Below are 13,368 nucleotides of genomic sequence, written 5' to 3'. Positions count from 1 at the left end.
AAGAAGTTCGGCGCCGCCGGCGCGTCCGTAGGTGCCTCGTCGCCCCTCCTACCCGGAGAGCCCGGCGCCCGAGCCTCCCCGGCGACAAGGCCGCCCCCGGACCCGGGCCGCGGGCAACGCGCACGGATTAAAGTCCTGGGAACTGGGCAGCCTGCGGCTCCCGCAGCGGCAAGCGTGAGGGCCTCGGCGGGGGCGGCGGGGGGCGGCGGGGGGCGGGCCCCACCGCCACTGAGGGGAGCTAGGAGGGGTGTGCGGGAGAGCCGAGACCCGCGGCGAGGCGCGCCTTGGAGGGAGCCCCCGCGGCCTGGCGGCGCGCAGAGCCTGCAGAGACCTTTGGCATCGACTTCCTCCTATTCCCCCCATAAGGAAACACGGCTGAATGCGAAGGGGCCCAAGGTCATCCCGCTAATTAATGAAATCAGTTCTCGTTGAGCAGCTACCAGGAGTACAGCCATAATTTCAATGATCAAAACGGTCCCGTTTCACTGTTAGAGAAACTGAGGCACAGACTTGCACCATGTTTCACAGCAAGTGGCAGCGGAGCTGGGCTGGGGCCCGGTCTGTCTGCGCTCGGCCGCACCGTGTGGGTCACCGGGACGAATGAAAGGCTGGCATTATAAGAAACGTTTCTTTGGACAGGCCCCAGGCAAAAAAAAAAGAAAAAGAAAAAAAAAAGAAACGTTTCTTGTGTAGAGGAAGTGACACGGTTACATGAGAAACATTAACAAAACAGGAATAGACGGGAGGGTCCCTCTCCTTGAGATCCTTTTTTTTAAAATTTTCCGCCTCCTTTCTTCTCACTTTGCTTTCCTCTGAAAACCCTCAGGGGCCCAGTAAGACTTGCACACTCACTGCTCCCGGTTGGAGCTGAGAGGGAGGCAGGGGAGGAGGGGGGGAGAGGCAGGGTATTCAGCAGGGACACACTCAGGAAACTAGGGCAGCCTCCCAGACGGGGCCCTTAGCTCCTGAGTGTGACTCGTCACTGGGCTTGAAATGAATGTGCTCCAAATCAGACACACCCATATTTAAATACAGTGTAAAAAGCGTTCTAAAGTCCACAATCAACGGGTTACCAGGCTTTGAGAATCATCCCACTTCGCTTTCATTAGCAGATGTAAACAGCTGGCTGCCCCAACTTAGTGTGTTTGCAAAGGCCCACAGGATCTGGCCCTTGACTCCATGGCTTTGCTGTTGGCAGCCAAACGGGATTATGTGGCCCTCTGAGTGATAAAACGGTAAAATTTATCTTTAAAAAAGATCACAGAACAATAATGACTTCAGTGCTGAACATCTGCTGACTCGGGGTTTCATTCTCTGCCTATTAAAGATACACACTGGAGCAGAAAGCAATGGGGAATATACTGGTCTAGAATCCAGGTTTGGTCGGATTCCGGCTTCACTCACTCACTCAGTGTGACCTTGAAAAAGTCACCAACCACCATGCCTGAGCCTTATCATTTCTAAATGAAGGCAGTTTAATACCTCAGCCTCCTCATTTCCATTCTAAAAATCCTATTAATGTTGGCGACCCCAAGAAATGTACAGACTCGAAGGGCCAGACCCCAAGCCATTGAGACAGGCTCCCTTTCTTCTAACCCACATTGTGTTCCGTGTCCTAGCGGTGCCCTCCCTTGCACTGCAGGTGACGTGTCCCAGCCACCCTGTAATATGGCCTTGCACCTGTAGGTCTGTGAGGTCAAGCACCACACCCACAGTCCTGGGCCAGGAGCTAGGCTGCACACTGTGACCAGGCTGACACAGTTCCTGAGGTAACTATCGTCAGGAGCTGAGTCTAGAGTGCTGTGAACAGATATGCCAGGGCAGCCTGATTGAGATTAGAGGGTTGGGGGCACCTGGGTGGCTCAGCTGGTTAAGCGTCTGCCTTTGGCTCAGGTTATGATCCCCAGGTCATGGAGCCCCACTTTGGGCTCCCTGCTCAGCGGGGAGTCTGCTTCTCCCTGTCCCTCCGCTCCTCCCCCTGCTTGTACTCATTCTTTCTCTAATAAAATCTTTTTTAAAAGGGGGGTGGGAATTAGAGGGTCAGGGAAGGCCTCCCTGAGGAAGACATTATACTGGTTGCTGACAGATGAGCAGACATCAGGCAGAGTAGGGGCTGAAAGCTTCGAAGCCTGAGACATCACGTGCCTCCAGCCCAAAGGCAGGATATTGGTGAGTGAATTTGCGGGAACAGCAAGGAAGCCAGTGTGCCTGAAAGTGAGAATGGGGAAGGGGCCCAAGCGGGTAGGGGAAGGGAAACGAGGGGAAGCTGTGCTGGATTATATTCTGAGTAGACTACAGTGGGAAACTGCAGGATTTTAAGCAGAGGCATGACCATATTTGCTTTAATAGCACACTGGCCCGTCCATTTAGCAAGAGCCTCTGCTTGCCACTAGAGGCACAGAGGGGAGCCCAAATGGATCACCTCTTCCAGGGGAAGAAGGGTGGGAGGAGGGGTAGGAAGGGTCAGACAGGCCTGGGCCAGGAAGGTCACAGTGGGGATGGGACAGGTAGTGGATTCAAGAGTTTGCAGAAACAGACACCAGGTGGGGATGGATGGGGCACGGCAGGGGAGGAGGGCCTATCAAGAACGGCTTCTAGCTTTCTCAGCTGACAAGACTGGGTGAACCACACGTTTGGGTCCCTCGATCTTTTCTATTCTTCCCTGCAAACTTACTCCTCCTCTATATGCTGCTTTCTATTCCAGGACTGTCTCCAGAAGTGAAAACATGATTTCATAGACTCCAAGATAACACGGGGGACAGAGATTAAAAATACACATAGGATCAGGATCAGTTTAAATACTTCCTTGCTTTTGGTAATGAGCGCTTTCGTAGTTCAAATACTAACGTTATAGGTGAACATTGTCCAGAGCCATCTAACCCTACTAGAATTCTCTCTGTGAGGGATATTTTTTAAATGTAGAGTTTTGTTTTTAATTCCAGTTTCGCCTAAGGACACTTCAGTTTGACTTTTCATCCAACAAGGATAAAAGTACTATGAGCTAAAACCAAAAGCCAAACTGTTCTTTTTGGAAAATCTTCAAATACGTATTTTAAATGATCTACTGGATATTAAGATACTAATCTACGGATTCTGAAATTCAAAATAAATAGTAAACCTATACTCTTAGACCAAGGAAGTTAGTTCCCTGACTTGACCCTTGCTCAAATTTTTCCCTCCTTCTGCATGTCATATTGGATATAGTAGTACTTTTCAGATTCACGTTTTAAAAAAAAGAAAAAGGCTACAAAGTCTTGGTAATGTAACCTAAGCCATGTTCAAATTCCTATATTTTGTGTTTAAAATATGATTTAATGAATTTTACTTTAAAAGCTCTCCTAGTGTGGTACATCTTAAGTGAGAATGATTTTATATATATAGTGTGTGCATATATGTTATATACATTACATTATATACAATAAACTATATATTATATATACTACATATATTACGGCAAATATATATGCATATAACAGCCAACAAAAATGTAACTGTTGCTTAATTATGTGCAAAGACCTTGAAAGCTAGACAAACTATCATGGTGACATTCCTGCTTCTTGTAGAGGTCATTCCTTGACACCTCCTGTTTACAAAAGACAAGGCGGACTTTTTTCAAGGCCACTCCTCCATGCCTGCTGTTTACGAAAGACCAAGAGTTTTCTTGCAATTCTTAAGGATTTAGGCTTAGTGTAGTCTGAAAAGTGAGGATAAGAATTCATCTGCAAGCTTAACACAAGTAGCACAACTTAAACAAGGGGTCCCTGGGTGGCTCAGTCAGTTAAGTGTCTGACTCTTGGTTTCAGCGCAAGTCATGATCTCAGGGTTGTGGGATCGAGTCCCAAATCAGGCTCCAAGCTGGGCGTGGAACCTTCTTAAGATTCTCTCTCTCCCACTGCCCTGCCCACCTCCCATGCTCACACTCTCTCTCCCCATCTCTTAAAAAAAAAGTCTACCCTAAATGTAAAAAATCCTTAGGAGTTTGAAAAAAGGGCTCCCATTAATTCATGCTAAGACATTTTCATGTCAGCAGTAACTTTCATCCAATAGGTAAATTTCTAAGCTTTAAATCTAAGTAATAGGGCAGCCTGGGTGGCTCAGCGGTTTAGCGCTGCCTTTGGCCCAGGGCGTGATCCTGGGGTCCCGGGATCGAGTCCCCCATCGGGCTCCCTGAATGGAGCCTGCTTCTCCCTCTGCCTCTCTCTCTGTGTCTCTCATGGATAAATAAATAAAATCTTAAAAAAAAAAAAAATCTAAGTAATAAAATTCTAATGAGTATTAATATGGTAGTTATCATTTCTGTAGGACAAAGACTATGTCCCTTTTACAACTATTGTTTTGTGTAAAAAGTTTGTGTGCTAAGATGTTAGACCCAGAACAATTTTTAAGTGAGCTCTACAAACCCAACATAGGGCTGGGTCCCATGAACCCCAAGATCAGGAGTTGTTTACTGACTGAGCCAGCCAGCTGCCTCAGATCCTCAATTCTAGTCAAAAATTTGCTATTATATCAAGCAGATCATATATAAATAGAAATCCAGCTTAAAGTATCAAAAGACTGGTGATCGAAAGCCCATCTGGTAGAGGCAGCGAAGTGGGATCAGCCGGCCCCGTGCATCAGTCTGGCTTTGCCAATTACCGTGTGACCTTGGGCAACAGGCTTTATCTGTTCCGGCCTCAATGTTTTCATCCGTAAAATAGGCATATTAGCTACCTCATAGAAATGTCATGAAAATTAAGTAAAATAAGACTGTGCTTCAGACAGATTGTAGGTGCATCCCAGACTCTGCTTTCCCTCATTCCAGATGCCAGTAGGCTTAGTGATTCCCTCACTCATGGGCTGAATCATGCCCCCACCAAATTCGTGTTGATGTCCTGACCCTCAGCACCTCAGAATGTGACTCAGTTTGGAGATAGGACCTTTAAGGAGGTAACTAAGTGAAAATGTGGTCATTAGGATTAGGGTGGACCCTAATCCAGTATTGACTGGTGTCCTTTTAAGATTAGGACAAAACACACAAAGGGAAGACCATGTGAAGACACAGGAAGGAAAAGAAGAAACCAACCCTCCCAACAACTTGGCTTTTTAGCCTCCAGGATTGAGAAAATGTATTTCTGTTGCTTAAACCACCCACTCATATCTGTTGTGGCAGCCCTAGCAAGCAAATATGCCAGTCATGGAGGTGACTGGAGTCCCCTAATTGCAGGGAGCTGGAGAAATCCTACTTGGTGCACCACAACACAGAAGACAGTTGAGGAGCACTAAGACACAGACCTAACATGCTTGGCTTCACCCCTGGCCTATGGTTAAAGACTCAATATGGCAGACATTATTATCTAATTTATGAAAACCTAGATGTAAGCATCAGTGATGAGAATATCATTATATTCTTCAGCATTTCAACCAGTTGCTCACAACACTCAGTATACAGGAACCAACTGCAGAAAATAGAGTAGAGGTAGAGATTTAAGAAGCAGATGCAGGGCCACCTGACTGGCTCAGTGGGTAGAGCATGTGACTCTAGCTCACCATCAGGACTGTTCAAGCCCCGTATTGGGCATGGTGCCTAAGTACAAGCACAGGAGTAAGTAACTTATTCTGATGGCAGGAGCTTTTTCTAAGGCTAGCCTTCTACTGAGAGAAAACCAAAGATTCACTTTTGAAAGTGGTAAGGTGCATGTCAGTAACCCAAAGCAAAATATTCTATTTCTTGTAAAGTACACTTTGTATTTCTGCACTTGTTAAAACAATTTAAAAAAAAATTTTAAGGACTGTACAAGTTTAGTACAAAATAGCTTGTGAAACACTGAGCCAGCAATTTCTCAAACACACAATAGAAACATTTTTATGTACATGACATTTCCTTTGGGTCCGGGGGCACTGAACTTTAGGATGTGGGATTTCAGAGGGCACAATGTGTATCTGGGACACAAAAGAGAGGATAGATTTATAAAGCTCTCGTTTTCTCCTTTTCCTCTGATGGCTGGTCAAACCAAATAGAATTTATCCAGAAGATATTTTTATGGCTGAGACTGGCTCTCAAGTTAGAAACAGGTAGGCCTGTGTCATACAAACCAGAAGCCACTTGCAACACATGTGGCTACTGAGGACTCACAGTGTGGCTGGCGTGATCAAGGAACTGGTGGTGGGTTGTTTTTTGTTTCTTCGGTTTATTTTCTTTTTTTTGTAATCTCTTTGCCCAACGTGGGGCTTGAACCCTGAGATCAACAGTCGCATGCTCTTCTGACTGAACTGGTCAGGTGCCCAGGTTTCAATTTTAAAGAAGTTTAAACCAATAATCATTTCAGTTATTGAAAATAAATTCTGTCTGCAACTGTATGTGAAGCTAGTTTTTTTTTTTTTTTAATTTTTATTTATTTATGATAGTCACACAGAGAGAGAGAGAGAGAGGCAGAGACAGGCAGAGGGAGAAGCAGGCTCCATGCACCGGGAGCCCGACGTGGTATTCGATCCCGGGTCTCCAGGATCGCGCCCTGGGCCAAAGGCAGGCGCTAAACCGCTGCGCCACCCAGGGATCCCTGAAGCTAGGTTTTCAACTGTAAATTGTATGAACTATATAAATACAGGCCAGGTGTGTCCAAAGAACATTAGCATCCAAAATGAACGTGTATTAAGTGGAAAATACACACCAGATTTTGAAGACTTAATGTGAAAAATATATATATAAAATATCTTATTAGGGGATCCTGGGTGGCTCAGAGGTTTAGCGCCTGCCTTCGGCTCAGGGTGTGATCCTGGAGACCCGGGATCGAGTCCCATATCAGGCTTCCTGCGTGGAGCCTGCTTCTCCATCTGCCTGTGTCTCTGCCTCTCTCTCTCTCTGTGTCTCTGATGAATAAATAAATAAAATCTTAAAAAAAAAAAATAAAATATCTTATTAATACATTTTAATATTGATTACATGTTGAAATGGTATTTGGCACAAGTTGAATTAAATACTTTTATTCAAATTAATTTCATCTTTTCGTTTTTAATGTGGCCACCAGGAAATTCTGAAGCAAGAAAGTAACTGATGTACAGATCTTGCTAATTTTAGGATCACCCTACTCTCCACCAACATGGTGGTAACTCAGATGTACTAGTGCCCATCCTCTCTGCTCTAAAACCTTCTATCAGTTTACTCGAGAGAAAGCAATTAGAAGCATTTAATAAAGTGCACTGGGCCTGAAAACCTAACCCACACGTAATTTCAACTTTTGAAAATTATTTAAAATCCTACAGTTATAGACTGGCTACTAAGGCTCTGAGGTTCAAATTATTTTTGAGACTTGGCAAAGATTGTACTTTTTAAAATGAGGTGTCCATTTGTGAGATTTAACATACTTTGCAGTAAAAATAGATTATAAGGTCCCATCTCCAGAAAGTTATCAGATATAATACACAGATCATTTTCAGGATCAATTAGAATTCAGTAGAGTATATTTGACACTTAAATTACACTGAATAAAATTTTATATTCCAGGGTAACTGAGATAGTTTAACTTCATGAGGAAGAACAAGTATCACTGCTGACAAAAATTCAGAATTTATGGGTTGAATGTCTCTTGATCCAATTTCACACTTTAATTAGACTTTTAAATTTTCAGTAACCTGCTTTTAAAAAAATATGTAAATCCAAAAAATATGTAAATCCATGTTTCTCAGAAGAGTTCAGAATTTTTAAAATAACCTTGTACTTTTTTGACTTCCTTGTGATATTCATTTTGAGTTAAAACAGACTTTCAGTTTATGTCTTTGAATCTATCTCAAGCATGACACAAGCAGCCCACTGTACCAGAGAGATTAAATGTTGACAGTTACTCTTAGGGGATTAGCAGATATTAAAAAAGGACAGATTCTCCAAGATCGTCATCTGTCATATTCAGCCCTGACTTATCTGTAGAAGCAATCATGCTGCCGAACAGAAAAAAAGAAGTAGAACAAACCATTCTACCCAATTCAACCAACGTACGACTTCCTTTGTTCTAAAAAAATATAAATAGCAAAGTCTGCAAGACCAGAGCCTGCGGCCTCGAGCATTGGAGACTTCGAGAAGTCTAATTCAATGCCTCCAAACAGAAAGGACCCAAGACTTTAAGGGACGTAGTAGAGGAAAATGAAAACCATTCATCGATACTGAATGCTAAATCCAATCAGGACGCCCTACACGACACAAATCACACACCTTGTTGCCCAGGTGGAAAGCACAGAACCGTGAGCTAGCTGGGGTGTGGAAGGCTCTGGATGTGAGCGTCACAGAAAGCCTGCCTTCCAGCACACGGTCAGAGGCAGCCGGCGGGGAAGGGCCCCACAGGTGACACGTGCACACAGGTCAGCTCTGCTCCTGGCTCAGCGGTGTGGGTGGCGGCGCAGCAGGCTCTGGTGTCAGCTGCAGGTGCTGAGCCGGGTCTGAAGCGCTCGCTAAGCCGAGCTCCCCTGTTGGCTCTTGATGGGCGTGAAGATGTTCCAGGGTTTCCTTGGACAGAGTGATGACGTGCACGGGCTCGCTCTGCGAGGGTTCCATCGGGCTTTCAATCATGTTGAGGCCCTGCATATGCTCTGATTGCTCCTGTTGGGCCGAAAGGATTAAATTCTGCAGGTGTTCCGGCTGCTGCGCAAGCAGGGTGAGATTCGCAGCCTGGTCCGGGGTCATGTTCTGAGAGCTTTCTGCAGTGACGATGCTAATTCCCTGGCTAGCGCCGGGCATGAAGTTGAGGTTATGCACGGAGTTGGTCACCAGAAGCTGAATTTCCTGCTCTCCAGATGCAGAGAGCTGATACGGTTGCAGCTGAAGAATATTCCTGACCTCTTCGGTATTATTACTGCCAGAAACGCTGCTGGCATCTGAGGCCGGTTTTTCTTTGCTGTGGATTTTCAGGTGAGCCTTCAAGTTGTCTAAGCGAGCAAACTGTAAGTTACACTCAGGGCACGAGAAAGGCTTTTTGCCCGTATGCAGGATGCAGTGTCTCCTCTTGGCACTGGAGTCAGAGAAGGATTTGCCACATATGCCACAGGAGTATGGCTTTTCTCCTCTATAAAGAATACACATTTTATCTTAAAAACAGATCTGTTTATCACTTCCTGATTATTTAGGGAGCAGAAGTCAAGAAGAGAGGAAAATTAACTCGACTAGGAGTCATAAGTCATGGGTTCTTCTACTAACTTAAGGAGTCAGAGCAAGTCACAACTTTCAGGGGTTTCTGTTTCTAATTCTCAAAGAAAAAGAAAAGGATGGAGGTGGTGGCTGAGAAAGGGTGGTGGGTGGGGCTGGGCTACAAGTGATAACATTTTATGATTCCATAGTCTGTATTTCAGATAGGAAAGCAAATATTTATATATTACACATACAGCCCCTTTTTGTGTTCATTTTCACTGCCAGATTCTTGTGGCCAAATAAGTATATGGGTTAAGCGACCAACTCTTGATTTTGGCTCAGGTCACAATCTCAGGGGCATGGGATCAAGCCCTTAGTTGGTCTCCGTGCTGAGCATGGAGCCTACTCAAGAGTCTCTTCCCCACGGACGCCTGAGCCTCTGTCTTCAGCTCAGAGTGTGGCCCCGGGGTCCTGGGATCTCCTGCAGGGAGCATGCTTCTGCCTTTCCCTGTGTCTCTGCCTCTTTCTCTGTGTCTGTCATGAATAATAAATAAATAAAATAAAATAAAAAAAGTCTCTCCTCCCTGCCCTTCCCCACTGCCCAACCCTCTATCTCCCACTCTCTCCCTAAAAACGAAAAAACAAAACAAAACATCCAAGTTGAGTAACCCTTAATTACTTGTTTTAGAATCAGATCTGCAAGTTGTATGAGTGAAAACGTTTACTCAGAAAACATCAAATTCAGTAACTATTTTTGACTGAAGATTTAAGCTTTGGATCAGTCCCCAGCCCAAAATAAAAATTCAAGTAACGAAACTTCTGCTAGCCAGAACCAGTGTTCCTGACTTTGCCTAAGTGAGGAATTGCTTTATTGAAAAGATAAAATAGTAAACTACACGGAAAGTTCAACCCATGTAGTAATTTGGGGAAAAGGGCTAGATAAGCAACATATGTCACCCAACCCAACACCAGGGTGGCTCGAGGACTCCCGCATAAGAAAAGTATCTGTAAACTTTACCTATGGATTCTGATGTGGGTCTGAAGGGAACTCTTTGCTGTGAAAGATTTGCCACAGATTTCACAGGTAAATGGCTTCTCACCTAAAAAAGGGACAGTGTTTAGAGATACACATCCAACATAAAGCAAGCAGCAGTAATCAGGGGCGCCTGGGGGGCTCAGATCAGATCGTGATCCCAGGGTCCTAGGATCGAGTCCTGCATCGGGCTCCCTGCACGGAGCCTGCTTCTCCCTCTGCCTGGGTCTCTGCCTCTCTCTCTCTCTCTGGGTCTCTCATGAGTAAATAAATAAAAATCTTTTTAAAAAGAATGAAATAAAGCTTCTGGGTGACTGAGGCCTGCAGCCCGGCTGCGAAGCCCCGTGTGACACAGGCCCCAGACGCCTCTGCTGTGCACCTGCCCGAAGCCTTCTGGCGCCCACCGCCCTGGCGCAGCCTCAGTCACAAGTGCCTCCTGGCATCTCTCTAGCAGGTCAGAAACTCTTTTGCCTCAGGGCTTTGCATCTGCCCTTCCCTCTGCCTGGGATGCTCTTCTCCTGGATGCTCTTCTCCCCGATGTCTGTCTCATTCCCAGAACATCCAGATCTCCATCCAAGGTGTCCCCTCAGCAGTGAGGCCTTCCCAGACAAGTCCCCACATAAAAGGGCAGCTCCCCTTCCCACAGCCTGTCCTTAGCCTGTGTTTAGCTCCTCACAGCACTGACCCCCACCTAACCTGCCAGGCAGCCATGTGTTCTCTGCCCTCCCTGGTCAGACAGCAGCCCTCAGCAGCAGGGGCTCTGGCCACCCCACTCGCCGCTGTGTCCTCGGGACCCAGGAGCGGTGCCGTGAATGGGTGTTCAACGGCTGAGTTAACTTTCACAGAACCTGTTAATGCAGAAAGGTTGTACAGAGATCCATGTTCATAGAACTCCTACCCTATGAGCCAGTGATTTTAAGAAAACAAATTATTTTTAAGGAGAAAAACTTGTGCTTAAAAAAAAAAATGTTCAAAGCTGCATAAACCAATCTGACAGATAATTTTCGTAGACAATTTAACAGAATCATTAAAGAACCAACCTATAGTAGGAAGCTTTTCTTAGGAAATCTAACAGGTTTATTTTTAAGAAGTGCTCCTTACCATAAGGTCTAAAAGACCCACACTTTTAACTTCAACTGAGAGTGTGACCTGCCCTGATCGATCCTGCCTCCTCTTTATCCCCGAAGCTGATTTCTCTGGAGGTGGCGATGCATAAGCTTATACCTACTGGTTCTAGGGAAGAAAATGAGAAAACCCTCAGTGCCTGGGCTACCTTCGTGTTTGTTTCACTCTGCTTCCTTTTCTAAAAAGATTCTCTCATTAAAAGTGAAACAGAACCAGACTCAGACTGGTTCCTTTCCTCTTCTTTTTTTTAATTTTTACTTTTTTATTTATTTTTAAAAATATTTTATTTATTTATTCATGAGAGAACACACACAGAGAGAGAGGCAGAGACTCAGGCAGAGAGAGAAGCAGGCTCCATGCAGGGAGCCCAACGTGGGACTCGATCCTGGGTCTCTAGGATCACACCCTGGGCTGAAGGTGGCACTAAACCACTGAGCCACCCGGGCTGCCCCCTTCTTTTTTTTTTTTTCTTTTCCCTCCCTTCCTTCCTTCCTTCCTTCCTTCCTTCCTTCCTTCCTTCCTTCCATCCATCCATCCATCCATCCATCCATCCATCTATTTGGAGTTCAATTGCCAACATATAGCATAACACCCAGTGCTCATCCCGTCAAGTGCCCCCTCAGTGCCCGTCACCCAGTCACCCCAAGCCCCGCCCACCTCCCCTTCCACTACCCCTTGTTCGTTTCCCAGTTAGGAGTCTCTCATGTTCTGTCTCCCTTTCTGATATTTCCCACTCATTTTTTCTCCTCTCCCCTTTATTCCCTTTCACTATTTTTTATATTCCCCAAATGAATGAGACCATATAATGTTTGTCCTTCTCCAATTGACTTATTTCATTCACTCAGCATAATATCCTCCAGTTCTATCCACATTGAAGCAAATGGTGGGTATTTGTCATTTCTAATGGCTGAGGAATATTCCATTGTATACATAGACCACAGCTTCTTTATCCATTCATCTTTCGATGGACACCAAAGCTCCTTCCACAGTGTGGCTACTGTGGACATTGCTGCTATAAACATCGGGGTGCACGTGTCCCGGCGTTTTACTGCATCTGTATCTTTGGGGTAAATCCCCAGCAGTGCAATTGCTGGGTCATAGGGCAGATCTATTTTTAACTCTTTGAGGAACCTCCACACAGTTTTCCAGAGTGACTGCACAAGTTCACATTCCCACCAACAGTGCAAGAGGGTTCCCCTTTCTCCACATCCTCTCCAACATTTGTTGTTTCCGGTCTTGTTAATGTTCCCCATTCTCACTGGGGTGACGTAGTATCTCATTGTGGTTTTGATTTGTATTTCCCTGATGGCAAGTGATGCGGAGCATTTTCTCATGTGCTTGTTGGCCATGTCTATGTCTTCCTCTGTGAGATTTCTCTTCATGTCTTTTGCCCACTTCATGATTGGATTGTTTCTTTGCTGTTGAGTTTAGTAAGTTCTTTATAGATCTTGGATACTAGTCCTTTACCTGATAGCTCATTTGCGAATATCTTCTCCCATTCTGTAGGTTGTCTTTTAGTTTTTTTGACTATTTCTTTTGCTGTGCAGAAGCTTTTTATCTTGATGAAGTCCCAATTATTCATTTTTGCTTTTGCTTCCTTTGCCTTTATGAATGTATCTTGCAAGAAGTTGCTGTGGCCAAGTTCAGAAAGGGTGTTGCCTGTGTTCTCCTCTAGGATTCTAATGGATTCTTGTCTCATATTTAGATCTTCCATCCATTTTGAGTTTGTCTTTGTGTATGGTATAAGAGAATGGTCTAGTTTCATTCTTCTGCACATGGATGTCCAATTTTCCCAGCACCATTTATTGAAGAGACTTTTTTCCAGTGGATAGTTTTTCCTGCTTTGTCGAGTATTAGTTGACCATAGAGTTGAGGGGCCACTTCTGGATTCTCTATCCTGTTCCATGGATCTATGTGTCTGTTTTTGTGCCAGTACCACACTGTCTTGATGACCACAGCTTTGTAGTACAACCTGAAATCTGGCATTGTGATGCCCCCAGCTCTGGTTTTCTTTTTTAATCTTTCCCTGGCTATTCGGGGTCTTTTCTGATTCCACACAAATCTTAAGATGATTTGTTCCAACTCTCTGAAGAAAGTCCATGGTATTTTGATAGGGATT

General features: G+C 44.9%; 1 protein-coding gene and 1 long non-coding RNA gene across 10 annotated transcripts in view; one reads left to right on the top strand and one right to left on the bottom strand.

The window, feature by feature from the left end:
• The first annotated feature begins 238 nt into the window (after positions 1-238).
• LOC140636525 (uncharacterized) lies at positions 239-6,407 on the top strand. Its single transcript, XR_012033729.1, has 2 exons — positions 239-2,169; positions 2,705-6,407. It is a non-coding gene; the product is annotated as an uncharacterized lncRNA (long non-coding RNA).
• Positions 6,408-7,415: 1,008 nt separating this feature from the next.
• Positions 7,416-13,368, bottom strand: part of ZBTB24 (zinc finger and BTB domain containing 24) — a 12,751-nt gene continuing 6,798 nt past the window's right edge. For 2 of the 9 annotated variants that reach the window (XM_072831803.1, XM_072831804.1), the window contains 2 exons: positions 10,110-10,191; positions 7,416-9,029 (listed from right to left, as the gene is read on the bottom strand). In XM_072831803.1, coding sequence (XP_072687904.1) covers positions 8,330-9,029; positions 10,110-10,191 — 782 coding nt within the window. In that variant the 3' untranslated portion in view covers positions 7,416-8,329. Of the gene's footprint in view, positions 9,030-9,050; positions 9,626-10,109; positions 10,192-10,820; positions 10,973-11,228; positions 11,358-13,368 lie in introns of those variants that run through there. The other 7 variants (XM_072831805.1, XM_072831806.1, XM_072831807.1 and 4 more) reach the window with 7 other exon arrangements.

The sequence above is a fragment of the Canis lupus genome, chromosome 7 (assembly GCF_048164855.1).
Source record: "Canis lupus baileyi chromosome 7, mCanLup2.hap1, whole genome shotgun sequence".
Taxonomy (NCBI): Eukaryota; Metazoa; Chordata; class Mammalia; order Carnivora; family Canidae; genus Canis; species Canis lupus.
The sequence above is the reverse complement of the archived record's forward strand: the minus strand, read 5'-3'. Positions and strand labels throughout refer to the sequence as shown.